General features: G+C 31.5%; 1 protein-coding gene across 1 annotated transcript in view; it reads left to right on the top strand.

The window, feature by feature from the left end:
* Positions 1-3618: 3618 nt before the first annotated feature.
* Positions 3619-16583, top strand: part of LOC138320165 (ankyrin repeat and SOCS box protein 3-like) — a 46022-nt gene continuing 33057 nt past the window's right edge. Inside the window, exons 1-2 of the mRNA XM_069263212.1 lie at positions 3619-3830; positions 9231-9317. Of these exons, the coding sequence (XP_069119313.1) occupies positions 3663-3830; positions 9231-9317 (255 nt within the window). The 5' untranslated portion in view covers positions 3619-3662. The remainder of the gene's footprint in view (positions 3831-9230; positions 9318-16583) is intronic.

Here is a 16583-nt window from a genome sequence, read left to right as displayed (position 1 = left end):
CTGTATCTTTTTTCCATCGGAAATGCTGTAGTCCTATAGTAATCACCATGTCGCTCTGGACGTCTGTCTGTTCGTCCACAATAGGTTTCTGGTGATTTCCTAGAAAAAAAATTAGGCCAATTGTTTAGAAATTACATATGACAATGTTTCAGAGTATATAGATGTACAATAGGGGTTTGAACCGTTTCCAAGAAATCTAAATCAAACGCACGCTGTAGTCTAAAAGGCTGTATGGATCTTTCGTGATGCAAATTATTATACATGATTTGTTCACCCTTGATATTTACCTTAAAATAACTTAATTCATGGGAATAATATTAAAATATCAAATGACCTTCAGCTGATTTTTACCTGATTTTCATGTGAAAAAATATTTTTCTGGAAACATACACAGATTTGCTTTTCTACCACGAACGGGTTAGTACACATATAAGTAAAAACAAAAACTGAAATTAAATTGCTGTGATATCGATGTCACATATCGACATTTTGGGCTACGCGGATTCACACAGTTTGCAAACAAACTTTCTTTCATACATACCCTTATGCAGTTAAAATAATGACGTCAATGCTTAAATGAATAAAAATAATCCTATTTTGTATGAAAAGAAATAAAAATGTATTATATTCAAAGAAATTGTTGTTATGTTTATATAATTGAATCGCATAATTAAATAATATATAAACAATGTGCAAAAGGGAAATAGGTCTCCATTTTTAATAATTAAATAATATATAAACAATGTGCAAAAGGGAAATAGGTCTCCATTTTTATTGAAATGCTTAAGTTTATTTAGCTTTGGTATGCAAGTTATAATGTCTTGTCTTTGTGTTATGGAAAGTTGTACGATAGCCAAAAGGTGGGGTTGCAAAATCTGCCGACGCTTTTTTAGCCCACCATCATCACCATCATCAGATGTTGGGCTATTCAAACCTTCCTTCCGTCCGTCCTTCCGTCCGTTAACAATTTTTGTTATTGCTATTTCTCAGAAAGTGCTGAAGGGATCTGTCTCAAATCGCACATGCAGGTTTCCTTAGTGTCCTACTTGTGCCTAGTGCATTTGGGGACCGATTGGTCAACAAGATTGCCGCCTGACAGCTATCTTGGATTTTGAATGTTAGAGTTTGTTACCGCTATTTCTCAGAAATTACTGAAGGGATCTTTCTCAAATTCCATACGTAGGTATCCCTTGGGCTCTAATTGTGCATAGTGGGACTGATTGGTCAACAAGATGGCCAACCGGCCGCCATCTTTGATTTTATTGTTGAATTTTGTTACCGCTTTTTCTATGAAAGTACTGAAGAGATCTGTCTCAAATTTCATATGTAGTATGTTTGAAAAAGTTTGACAAGCAGGGAAAGATCCCTCTTTCCATTGTCAGGCATAGATCATTCTGTAGAGGGTCCCTCTGAGATCTCTTGTTTTCAAATTTTGCAGTGTTATAGGTCTACATTTTGTATGTACATTAATACTTTATATGTGCTTTTTATCTATTTTGCCTTTTTAAAAAGGCATAAAGGGCCTAAAATGATGTTTGCTAGGAATACTCTGGGTATGTGTCAAGGGGACCCCTTGTGGCCACCTTTTCAACATGTTTTTTTTCTTTATTAATGTTAATGAAAGATACATCAATATTTTATTGCATACACATTTATAATGATATTTACTAATTATTTTGACTACAAATTGATTTTTCATGCAATAAATGTTTAATTTTGACAACATGAAAAATAAGGGTATTGGGTTTGGCATGTTAGCGGTTTTGTCCACACTTTTAAAACATTTTAGAAACATGCCATATTTATAATAATATAGCAGATCCTTTATAAAAAGCAATAATAATAAGAAAATGAAATCCGGGAAAATAGATATTTTCGGGACGCAATTAACAATTTTTTCAGGTTTTTCTGTTGAAGTAAAATAAGAAGCTCAAACTTTTCAATGCTGTTAATGGTGTAAAGTAACTTTGTAACTGAAGAAAAAGACTGACTTTGATAGAGAAAACAAACACCGTTTGTAAGCGTTGAAGCATTTTTTACCTTGTTGTTAATCATAATGTAAATAATTCAACTCTGTAACAGGCAATTGTATAACCTTACGTTTAAGTATGTTATAATCCGCTTTGGTAGAATACCCTGAATATTAAAACTTTTCCTGTGATTGGTTCATATGATTGCATACTGACATCCCCAAATGTGTCATAGCTCATTACTATGTTGACAAACTTTTCAAATTGTGTTTGGAATATGATCAATACAGCTAAATGAAACAACATGTTTCCAATAATTCCCAACGAGATATTATCACTAAACTGTTAAATCAATAGTGCTAAATTACAACATCACTTAATAAAATCTGAAGATAAAAATGAGCATATGTATATGAATAAAGGTAGGACGATTGCATATTATATAAGTAAATTAGAGGAACCGAGATCGAGATATTGAAACGTGAAATTCATGCGCTATTGACTATGTATGAATGTATGTAAAATAGTCTTCAAAAAATAATACAAAAGTTTTATACAGGGATACGCATTACGAAAAGCAGCGGAAAAAGGACATGTAAACAAAGTTAAACTTCTCCTTGAGAAGAGTGTCAATCCAATGTTTTTGGAATATGATCAATACAGTTAAATGAAACAACATGTTTTCAACCATTTCAAACGATATATTGTCACTAAACCGTTGAACAATGGTGCTAAATTTTAACATCACATCATACAATCTGAAGAAAGAAATTAGCAAAATGTGTTTGAATAAATCTAGGATGACTGAATGTCAGACTAGTAGAATAGAGGAACCGAGATCGAGCTATTGAAATGTGAAATGTATGCGCTATTTACTATGTATGGATGTACGTTTGTGTGTATGTAAAATTGTCTTCAATAAATAATACAAACGTTTTAAACAGGGAGACGCAATACGAAAAGCAGCGGAAAAAGGACATATCAAAACAGTCAAACTTCTTCTTGGGAAGACAGCCGGTGCTTTATATATGGTAGGTATTTTTAATTTGATTTGACATTTAGATAGGTAACAGATTGTAGTTATACATGTACCTACTATTTGTTGATAAATAAGATGTATCTCGCTTGTCGTGATTTTGCGAATTATTTTGCGGTTCAAATAAATACGCTAAATGTTCTATCCACATATTGATATTAACATTTCTGTTATTGGAAATTATATCGAACACAATTAACGTATATAGTGTATGTAGTTTTGATCTTAAAAATAATTTTGATTCGTAGATTATTCCCAATTGATGCCATTGTTTGCCTCATGCTTTCTTCATATAGTAGCAAGTAATTAACATTTTTATTAATCATAGTGTAAATTATTCACTCTTTTGTGTAACATGCAATTGTATAGCCTAACGTTTTAAGTATATCGCAGAAAGTGTCATAGTTCATTAATATGTTGACAAACTTTTCAAACTGTGTTTGGAATGTAATCAATACAGCTCAATGAAACAACATGTTTCTAATAATTCCAAAAGAGATATTATCAGTTTACTGTTGAATCAATGGTACTAAATTACAACATCACTTAATGAAATCTGAAAATAAAAATGAGCATATGTGTTTGAATAAAGCTATGATGATTGAATGTAAGACTAGTAAAATGGAGGAACCGAGATCAAGATATTGAAACGTGAAATGTATGCGCTATTTACTATGTATGAATGTATATATGTATGTAAAATTGTCTTCAATAAACAATACAAACGTTTTACACAGGAAGACGCAATAGAAAGAGCAGCGGAAAATGGACAAACCGAAATAGTCAAACTTCTTCTTGAGAAGAATGACAATCCTTTTATTGTAGTAAGTATTTTTAATTTGATTTGACATTCAGATAGGTAACAGATTGTATGTAAACTTACTATCTGTCGACAAATAAAATATGTATCATGATTTCGGGAATTAAATACGCTAAAATTTCTATCCATAAATTGATATTAACATTTCTTTTAATAGAATCAAATAGAACACATTTAACGTATATAGTGCATTTAGTTTTGATCTTGAAAACAATTTTGATTCGTAAATTACTCCCAATTGATGTCATTGTTTGCCTCATGCTTGCTTCATATAGTAGCAAGTAATTAACATTTTTATAAATCATAATGTAAATTATTCACTCTTTTTTGTAACATGCAATTGTATACCCTAACGTTTTAAGTATGTAAGCTATGGTAAAATAGATCCTAACTTGGAATATGATCAATACAACTCAATGAAACAACATGTTTCCAACCATTCCAAACGATATATCATCACTAAACAGTTGAACAATGGTTATAAATTTCAACATCACATCATAAAATCTGAAGATAGAAATTAGCATATGTGTTTGAATAAAGCTAGGATGACCGAATGTTAGACTAGTAGAATAGAGGAACCGAGATCAAGATATTGAAACGCGAAATGTATGCGCTATTTACTATGTTTGGATGTACGTTTGTATGTATGTAAAATTGTCTTCAATAAATAATACAAACGTTTTAAACAGGGATACGCAATTAGGAAAAGCAGCGGAAAAAGGACATATCCGAAATAGTCAAACTTCTTCTTGAAAGACATCGCGATGCCTTTTAATGTGGTAAGTATTTTTAATTTGATTTGACATTCAGATAGGTAACAGATTGTAGTTATACTAACTATTTTGTTGATAAATGAAGATGTATCTCGCTTATCGTGATTTGCGAATTTTTTGCGGTTCAAATAAATACGCTAAATTTCTTTCAAAAATTGATATTAACATTTCTTTTAATGGAAATTATATCGAACACATTTAACGTATATAGTGTATGTAGTTTTTATCTTTAAAATATATTTGATTCGTAAACGTAGATTTTCCCAATTGATGCCATTGTTTGCCTCGTGCTTTCTTCAATAGTAGCAAGTAATTTAACATTGTTATTAATCATAATGTAAATTATTCACTCTTTTGTGTAACATGCAATTGTATAGCCTAACGTTTTAAGTTATATCGCAAAAAGTGTCATAGTTCATTAATATGTTGACAAACTTTTCAAACTGTGTTTGGAATGTAATCAATACAGCTCAATGAAGCAACATGTTTCTAATAATTCCAAAAGAGATATTATCAGTTAACTATTGAATCAATGGTACTAAATTACAACATCACTTAATGAAATCTGAAAATAAAAATGAGCATATGTGTTTGAATAAAGCTATGATGATTGAATGTAAGACTAGTAAATTGGAGGAACCGAGATCAAGATATTGAAACGTGAAATGTATGCGCTATTTACTATATATGAATGTATGTATGTATGTAAAATTGTCTTCAATAAATAATTCAAACGTTTTACACAGGGAGACGCAATAAAAAGAGCAGCGGAAAATGGACAAACCGAAATAGTCAAACTTCTTCTTGAGAAGAATGCGATCCTTTTATGTATGTGGTAAGTATTTTTAATTTGATTTGACATTCAGATAGGTAACAGATTGTAAGTAAACTTACTATCTGTTGACAAATAAAATATGTATCTCTTATCATGATTTCGGGAATTATTGCGGTTCAAATAAATACGCTAAAATTTCTATCCATAAATTGATATTAACATTTCTTTTAATAGAAATTAATAGAACACATTTAACGTATATAGTGCATTTAGTTTTTATCTTGAAAATAATTTTGATTCGTAAATTACTTCCAATTGATGTCATTGTTTGCCTCATGCTTGCTTCATATAGTAGCAAGTAATTAACATTGTTATTTGTCATAATGTAAATTATTCACTCTTTTGTGTAACATGCAATTGTATACCCTAACGTTTTAAGTATGTCATTATAAGTTATGGTAAAACTACCCAAACTTTTAATTTTTGCCTGTGATTGACCTATATGAGTACGTATTAATATCGCGGAAAGTGTCATATCTCATTACTATGTTGACAAACTTTTTTAAATTACGATTGGAATATGATCGATACAACTCAATGTAACAACACGTTTCCGATGATTCCCAACGAGATATTATAACTAAACTGTTGAATCAACGGTGCTAAATTACAAAATTACATAGACATAAAAACACCACACCATAAAATCTGAAGATAAAAATGAGCATATGTGTTTGAACCAAGCTAGGATGATTGAATGTCGGACTAGTAAAATAGAGGAACCGAGATCGAGCTATTGAAACGTGAAATGTATGCGCTATTTACTATGTATGAATGTAGGTATGTATGTATGTAAAGTTGTCTTCAATAAACAATACAAACGTTTTACACAGGGAGACGCATTACGAAGAGCAGCTAAAAACGGACATACCGAAATAGTCAAACTTCTTCTTGAGAAGAATGACGACCCTTTTACTGTGGTAAGTATTTTTAATTTGATTTGACAGTCAGATAGGTAACAGATTGTAAGTATACTTACAATTTGTCGATAAATAAATTATATATCTCTTATCATGATTTCGGGAATTTTTGCGGTTCAAATAAATACGCTAAAATTTCTATCCATAGATTGATATTAACATTTCTTTTAGTGGAAATTATATAGAACGCATTCAACGTATATAGTTTATGTATTTTTTATCTTGAAAATAATTTTGATTTGTAAACTATTTCCAATTGATGTCATTGTTTGCCTCATGCTTGTTTCATATAGTAGCAAGTAATTAACGTTGTTATGAATCATAATGTAAATTATTCACTCTTTTTTGTAACTTGCAATTGTATACCGTAACGTTTTAAGTATGTCATTATAAGCTATGGTAAAATACCCTAACTTTTAATTTTTGCCTGTGATTGACCTATATGAGTACGTATTAATATCGCGGAAAGTGTCATATCTCATTACTATGTTGACAAACTTTTTCAAATTATGTTTGGAATATGATCGATACAACTCAATGAAACAACACGTTTCCGATAATTCCCAACGAGACATTATAACTAAACTGTTGAATCAACGGTGCTAAATTACAAAATTACATAGACATAAGAACACCACACCATAAAATCTGAAGATAAAAATGAGCGTATGTGTTTGAACCAAGCTAGGATGATTGAATGTCGGACTAGTAAAATAGAGGAACCGAGATCGAGCTATTGAAACGTGAAATGTATGCGCTATTTACTGTGTATGAATGTATGTATGTATGTAAACTTGTCTTCAATAAATAATTTCAAACGTTTTACACAGGGAGACGCATTACGAAGAGCAGCTAAAAATGGACAAACCGAAATAGTCAAACTTCTTCTTGAGAAGAATGACGACCCTTTTACTGTGGTAAGTATTTTTAATTTGATTTGACAGTCAGATAGGTAACAGATTGTAAGTATACTTACAATTTGTCGATAAATAAATTATGTATCTCTTATCATGATTTCGGGAATTTTTGCGGTTCAAATAAATACACTAAAATTTCTATCCATAAATTGATATTAACATTTCTTTTAATGGAAATTATATAGAACACATTTAACGTATATAGTGTATGTAGTTTTTATCTTGAAAATAATTTTGATTCGTAAACTATTTCCAATTGATGTCATTGTTTGCCTCATGCTTGTTTCATATAGTAGCAAGTAATTAACGTTGTTATGAATCATAATGTAAATTATTCACTCTTTTTTGTAACTTGCAATTGTATACCGTAACGTTTTAAGTATGTCATTATAAGCTATGGTAAAATACCCTAACTTTTAATTTTTGCCTGTGATTGACCTATATGAGTACGTATTAATATCGCGGAAAGTGTCATATCTCATTACTATGTTGACAAACTTTTTCAAATTTTGTTTGGAATATGATCGATACAACTCAATGAAACAACACGTTTCCGATAATTCCCAACGAGACATTATAACTAAACTGTTGAATCAACGGTGCTAAATTACAAAATTACATAGACATAAGAACACCACACCATAAAATCTGAAGATAAAAATGAGCATATGTGTTTGAACCAAGCTAGGATGATTCAATGTCGGACTAGTAAAATAGAGGAACCGAGATCGAGATTATGAAACGTGAAATGTATGTGCTATTTACTATGTATGAATGTAGGTATGTATGTATGTAAAATTGTCTTCAATAAATAATACAAACGTTTTACACAGAAAGACGCATTACGAATAGCAGCGGGAAACGGACATACCGAAATAGTCAAACTTCTTCTTGTGAAGAATGTCAATCCTTTTTATGTGGTAAGTATTTTTAATTTGATTTGACATTCAGATAGGTAACAGAATTTAGGTATACTTACTATTTGTCGATAAATAAAATATGTATCTCTTAACATGATTTCGGGAATTTTTGCGGTTCAAATGAATACGCTAAAATTTCTATCCATAGATTGATATTAACATTTCTTTTAGTGGAAATTATATAGAACGCATTCAACGTATATAGTTTATGTAGTTTTTATCTTGAAAATAATTTTGATTCGTAAATTATTCCCAATTGATGCCATTCTTTGCCTCATGCTTGCTTCATAAAGTAGCAAGTAATTAACATTGTTATTTGTCATAATGTAAATTATTCACTCTTTTCTGTAACATGCAATTGTATACACTAACGTTTTAAGTATGTCATTATAAACTGTGGTAAAATACCCTAACTTTTTAAACTTTGCTTGTGATTGACCTATATGAGTGCGTACTAATATCGCGGAAAGTGTCATATCTCATTACTATGTTGACAAACTTTTCAAATTGTGTTTGGAATATGATCGATACAGCTCAATGAAACAACACGTTTCCGATAATTCCCAACGAGATATTATCACTAAACTGTTGAATCAATGGTGCTAAATTACAAAATCACATAGACATAAAAACACCACACCATAAAATCTGAAGATAAAAATGAGCATATGTGTTTGAACCAAGCTAGGATGATTGAATGTCGGACTAGTAAAATAGAGGAACCGAGATCGAGATTTTGAAACGTGAAATGTATGCGCTATTTACTATGTATGAATGTATGTATGTATGTAAACTTGTTTTTAATAAATAATACAAACGTTTTACACAGAGATACGCATTACGAAGAGCAGCTAAAAACGGACATACCGAAATAGTCAAACTTCTTCTTGAGAAGAATGACGACCCTTTTACTGTGGTAAGTATTTTTAATTTGATTTGACATTCAGATAGGTAACAGATTGTAAGTATACTTGTGTATGAATGTATTTATGAATGTAAACTTGTCTTCAATAAATAATACAAACGTTTTATACAGGGATACGCAATAGAAAGAGCAGCGAAAAATGGTTATACGGAAATAGTCAAACTTCTCCTTGAGAAAGGAGCCAATCCTATTGATGTGGTAAGTATTTTTAATTTGATTTGACATTCAGATATTTAACAGATGGTATACTTACTATTTGTCGATTTATAAAATTTATCTCTCTTATCATGATTTCGCGACTTTTTGTAGTTCGAATAAATATGCTACAATTTCTACCCATAAATTGATATCAACATTTCATATATCGAAACTCATATCCTAGATAATTAACGGATATATATATTTTTTGATTATTGAAACTATTTTGATTCGTAGAACGCTTTAATCTAGATCTGTTATTAGTCAGTCGCTATGATAAACAGTCAGAATCAGCAAGCTTGCAAAAACAATCAAATCAGACAACAACAACTTCTAACATTACACACGTCATTATACTAATATCCAACGATAGTGATATCAATATCTATAAAACGTAAAATAAACAACTGCTTACCTTATATAGTCTATTTTAACTTGAACAGCGAGGCGACTTCAACGTTCACCGAACCGGCTCAATACATACAGCACATTCCTAAGTGACGCTTGTCGTACGGCCTTTGTTTGTGCGGTCGAAACGTTACAAACAGATTCATTTCCATAATACACGCAATACCCAAGACTATTGCATGAGCCTCAAAACTTTTTGTATGAATTTAAGTTATCATGTCATAAAATAAACAGAAATTTCATAGATACGACCTATTTGAAAATGGTCAATTATTCAGTCCAATCAGTCAGAATCGCTTTGATTTGGCCGGGACCAAGGACTATCTCGTCTGCCGTGGATATTTCCTGGTAAAACTGCGAAATACCATCGATTTCCAAAACCGTTTTGTGGTCGTTCTTTATTATAATTCCAAATACAAAAAGTACTGTTTTGTTCAAAATTACTTCAACTATAAATGTGTAGAATCTCAGTTTGTCAACTTTGAGTGTTTGTTCGCTAGGATAAATATATCAATGTTTTGCCTATGCAATATTGGGATTTCCAGAAATGAAGTTATGTGTACATTCCTGGGGAAAGTTTTAAACAACGTTAAAGATATATCTATTTTCGAGACCACCGTGTTGGGGTTTTGTGGCACATATCAAAGACTTAAAGGAATCATGTTATTCACAAAAATATCACAATTTTACTAATAATAATTTCTGTCATTTACTGTATTATTAAATTCACTAGGACAAATAAAACGGAAACCAGTGGTCAAAATGCCTATTTTTGTCTGTTTGACCCCTTTGACCCCACCAAAAAACAACCTTTAATAATGAATTTCCGTTATTATTACAATCGATAGATCACGCCGAGTTTAACTTACATTCAAAATTTCATCTAAGGTGTCGTTCTTTTTCTCCATTTCTTATGTAAAGCCTACTAACATTATCAACATTTAAAGATGTACTTCTAATTTCTGAATTTCTCCCATCAATTGGTTTTTTAGAATCATTGCATATTTTCTTTTTATGGCAAGAGTAAGAAATAATTTCACTTCTAATTTCTAGTAACAGAGTTTCTAAAAACAACCGATCATCTATAACAAACATGAAGTTTTCTAGAGGAAACTTTTCAATATTATCAATATTGTACACTGGTAATGCATATTGTACTTTTATTTAAGATATAATTACAGATCTGATAGTGTGTAAGTAATCGGAATCTTAAAGCAAAACAAGTAAATGACTGTGTAAAATGAACAATTCACTGGTAAATTTAAAACCATTTGGCCTTTCACCTGACAAAAGTCATCCTGAAAACACTTAAATCGCGTCTTTGCTGAGACTGAAAATACCACACAAGATTGCATTTATAACGATATATCACACTTGGCTGTATCATTAATGATTTTATCACAAATCGAAGATAAATATCAAAGGTGATGTTACAAAATCCGCCCACGCTCCGATTTTCTTTTCAAATTTTGCAATGTTAAAAGTCTAGGTGCATTACTACTTGATATGTGTATTTTATCTATTTGATATTTTTAAAAGGGCATAAAGGGCCTAAAATAATGTTTTCTAAAAATACTTGGTATGTAGCCCCTTGTGGCCACCTTTTGATCATATTTCTTTTTGTTTTTAAATTATTTTTGTTAATAAAAGATACTTAATTTTTTATTATGTATCCATTTATAATGATATTTATTAATAATTTTTACTACAAATTGATTTTCAAGTAAAAACAATCACTTTTTGTCAGGATAAAACTTGAAAATATTGGGTTTGCGCGAAATATTTGGCATGTTATCGATTTTGTCCACACTTTAAAACCATTTTAAAAAAACATGCTTTATGTATAATCTTATAACAGATACTTGCTCAAAAAAATGAAATCCGGGAAAATAGCATATACATTTTTGTATACTAACAAATGTACCTTAACATTAGTGCATTTTTATTCTTGTATGTTCCCTAACAGAACAAGAAAGCCTAACAACCAGATAACTCTTGGGTGAACAAATAGTTTTTTTTCAATATCAAAAATCAAATAATTATTGGAAAGAAATGTATTTTCGTCAGCAACTCAAATTCAAAAGATACAAATTAAGATTATCCATCTCTCTTATGTTGATAAAAACTATTTTAGATTAAATTAAAATGATTAAAGAGGGAAACAAAGTAACATTTAATTTTCAAATAGAATATGCTTAATCTAAAAATAATACCTGCACCACAAGGGATACAATCTTAATTTTGACCAATCCGGGGACCTTTATTTCGTTACAATGACAACTATTTATTTAAAACTGTTAATATCTTATTCGTCATACCCCATAACCCAATTATATCAATTTTCACATATATCTTATGATACATAAGTTTCAACCAATCAGAGACCTCCATTTTGTTTCCATGGAAACCAAAGTTTTCGAAAGTGATACCATGTTATCCAGCATACGTCGTTACTTCGTAAAATTTTGAACAAAATCCGTAACAAGGTGAAATGAGATGACAAAGAGAAATAACAGAATGGGAAACTTCGCGAGTACCCTAAAACTTTGATGTTTAAAATAATATTCAGGTTGTGATTCTAACGCCCTTTGAGGAGGGTTTTGGTTCTGTCTCCTGGTCGAGCAACACCGTAATTTATACAAACGGCAGTTTATGCTCCTGCTTAGTAAAGGAATAGGACGACTGATTTGAACAATGTCATTATTATGCGATAGGTAGCTGTTTAAATAGAATTGCAAAAACAAAGATACCGCAGCTCCCCAGTTTTTACACATTTGGGTACATGCGATGTTGTCCTTAAATGGCTATAGGTGTAATAGGAAGCCAGTAAAAATCAACAATCTAGTTCCTACATTCGTGGCTCTGTAATTTTTACATCGTTAGTTTAAAGTCCTAATATAATAACAATGAGGGTCGGTCAAGGATGGCCTGAAATGTGTGCACTGTCTTAATTCAAGGTAAAATGAGTCGAATTGGCCACCATAACGACTTATTGACAATAACGGAGTAGTACAGCAGTTGTAGAGTAGTATGCTGGAATGAAAGGCTCCCCTACTGTCAAGAACCCAGAGAAGTCAAATATATGAACATCTTAAAGCAGCTTCTCATTATGTGTAAGACATTAAGAACCTAATTAATATGCCGGTAGCTTTCCGGATCAAGTACTTTGAAATTTGTTTACTTATTTTTAAAAAAAATATATCAGACATTAACAATTTAACATATTAAAGAGTTCCTAAGCCTGTATGCAATGTCTTAATCTTTAGACAAAGAAAGACTAATAGAATCTTACATGGATCTATGAAGTGGACAGGGATATCTCTACCCGAGTGAAAGATTTTGGCCGGTCAACCCGAGGGTTGCCGAGGGTTTACGGCCAAAATCTTTCACGAAGGTTGAGATATCCCTGTCCACTTCACAGACCCATGTTTGATTTTTTTCTCCAATACTTAGTAGAAAAAATGATGAAATTCCACTCTGTTTCCAGCTTTTTCGTCACGTCATTATTGCAGGAACGCCATGTGACGCCAGTGACGTCATCTACAATGCGCGCTGCAGTTACGCCGCATGTATTGATGACGTCACGTTATTGTCTAGTTCGTGTGAGCTGTCTTACACCCCCCCCCCTGTGTAAGATAGATATATCTTTTCCCTAGCAACCACGGGATATCCCTGTGAAGTATGGGAGAAAAGTACTTTCAGCCCACTGAATTATTTTGTAATGTACCACTTTCCCACTACTACATACTTTGACAATATTTTATTGACAGCTAAGGTCCATGGAGCTCTTGTGTATGTCACATGTTATAGAGACCTACGTTCTCTGTAAGGAGCGCAACTGCAACTATTGGTAATGGCATAATAATTAAATCCTAGTTAGTGATCGCATGTTGAAGAAATAGCGTCAAAACAACAGTATATTCATTTGATAAATATTTAAGGTCAAAATATGTTAAGTGTTATTTTTCATGTAGGTCAAAGTTCAAAATATAAGTCGCACTGACCTAATTTGGCTTGATGACACGACATATTGTCTAGTTCAATCTATGACCCTAAAATGAACATTGTGTAAAAATTATTGTATAATATGTATGTAAAACAAGATTGTACTTAGATATAGATCAAAGGTCAATATGTAGATTAGCTTGATCAACCAGATGCACTAACTTACATGGGTTGCATTTGTGATAGAGGATAGAACCAAGAAAATGATATTTTGTTTATAATATTTAACTCATAGTACTGTCAGAACTTTCATATTGGGGGAGAAATAAAGGATGCAGATGTAAAAAAAAATATGCTACAAATTCGGCTTATTCAGTGATTCATCGACACAATATTTGTATTAATCAAATAAATGATGTATGAAATAATTTTTGATTGCTAAAATTTTAGGGTACTGGGACTTTGTCATTGTTATCAAAGCAATTAATAAAAAACCAATGAAATAAAAAGACTGTTTTCACGAAGAAAAAAGAGCAGAAATTGAGATTGCAAGAAGACCCCATTACCTATGATCAATTATTGTACATCGTTAAATGATAATACCAAATACTATATAATGACATCAAAATAATTTCTCTTCGGATTTATATGCTTTGATATGATACATTAAAGGTGCACAAGTAGGAATCGGACATCAAAGGTCGGTGCTGTAGTCGCAGAATTGATCTATTTATCAAATAAGCACAGTATTATGTGCCGGTTGATGCATTTGCATAAAAAAATAAAAATCAACCGTGTGTAGCCATGCACACCTCTTTTCTAAAAACTTAAATTGGTAAGAGGCATTGATTGATCAGATCTATACGTTGGCTTTATTTTAGATGCAGTTAGACTAAGGAGTCATCTAGATATGAAGACGTAATCTAAGCGTGCCTGTTAAAAGTGGTTTCTTTTGCGCCAAGAAATTCTTATTTACTTAGGGATTTAATTCTCTAAATGTGTCTGTAATATCAAATTCGTGCATAAGGTAGAATTTATCACAAGGTTAAAATAGCCATATAGAATAAACAGATGATTTCCAAAATATGGTGTTTTTTTCATAAAAATCTAGCCTATCCTTGTTTGGACCATACTATGTTTTAAGTGCAAGTTTCTAGCCCTTTATCAGAATAATAGTTGCTAACATATTTTCACTGTCATTTTGCATTTGTATCAAATATGTGATATTGAATAACTATTATAAAAAAGAATACCAAGTCCTCTAGCATTAGAACGAAATACAATTCGAGGCTCCAATTAGAAAAACAGTTTTTCGACGGTAAGTGTATATCCTGGAAGCAGAATATATTATAATTCTTATGACAACTTTTGGTTTATTTTTGTCACCAAGACGCTGCTAGGACGCATTAGTTTAAATTATTTAGAAGGTGAAAAAGCTGGAGTACCTTGTTTGGGGCTGTGGTTGCCGAGTGGTGAAGATGTCTTGACATATTACCACAGAAGCCTTCTACCTTTGGGTTACGAGTTTGATCCCATGTGGGGTAGATGCCGCCAGATGCTGATTGCTGGTCAGTGGTTTTCTCCGGGTACTCCGACTATCCTCTATCATCTAAATGCTGTCAATAGTATGATAAAATAATCAACCCAAATGGAGTACCAGTAAAAAAACTGATCTAGCTACCACAAATTTACACTATTAATAGCCCCGGTGATATATACAGTAGAGCAACTGCAAGTTTGAATTCCACTCTAAATTTATCAAAAATCCAAATACCCGTAGTGTCTAAACTAGAGAACAACGTGACCAACAAAATGACATATCCAGTATAAGTGTATATTATTTGTTTTCCTCTAAAACAAGGAAGGGGAGGTAATTCGTAAAATAAAAATCATATTACTTTAGACGTACCATGACATAAAATCAGTAATTATGACATTATTGGTATGTACATATAGTACTCAATGAGATCACAAATAACAACTGAAATCCAACTTACAATGTTGCTCTAATTCCGATACTGAATTTAAATAAGGACATGACTTTAACAAGTTTGAAAATGTCTTGTATCTAATCATGTAAAAGACTCCGCTTCTCCCATTTTATAAAAAAAAGTTTGTTTTATTCATATAAATAAGAGAATGGTAATAATAGACAACATCGGTCTGTGCAAACCTGCAATTTATTACAATCACATTACATGATATATTTTTTTTATTATTTTTTTCTACCTCCGTTTATAAAATCCAAGTGAAAACTTTTCATGTGAAAGAATTAAGTATTTAATTGAAAGCACACCTTTCAAAATCAGCTGTCATCTTTTAACTTTTAAATGTAAATATGCATAAATGCACAACAGATATTGTTAATATAAATAATCAATCAAGATGGCACATGCCTTGGAAATATATACTTAATGCTTTTGAAAATTTTGTGGTGGATATGGTTAGATGTTCATCCTTCTTATTTTGTTCTTTCTCCTGTGGAACATGACATTTATAACACTATTTTCTTTCATACCTACACGTGTAATACTGGCTGGTCTAGGGCAATACACTCATGTCGCCTGAGGCTGTATTGCATGGCTACCCATGCAATAAAGCCTCGTGACGTCACGGCGTCAACAAAATCTCTATTTCCTCGGTAAAATTTTAACATTTTTTTTTCACAAAATTGACTGGTTTTACTATAAAAATGCAAGCAACGGAATTTGTGTTGAAAATATCACGTAATTTTTCATGTATGGAAATTGACTTCCAGTCGTGGATTTCTTCGAATTTATTTCAAAATGGCGGGATATTATAGTTGTAAAATTGCAGTAAAACGTCGTGGTATGAAAGAAAAATACTCTTTCATAAGTGGATATGAAGGATAGGGATATTCTACCCTCGGGATCACAAAATGTTGCAAAACCC

This window comes from Argopecten irradians, chromosome 3, assembly GCF_041381155.1.
Source record: "Argopecten irradians isolate NY chromosome 3, Ai_NY, whole genome shotgun sequence".
NCBI lineage: Eukaryota > Metazoa > Mollusca > Bivalvia > Pectinida > Pectinidae > Argopecten > Argopecten irradians.
The sequence above is the reverse complement of the archived record's forward strand: the minus strand, read 5'-3'. Positions and strand labels throughout refer to the sequence as shown.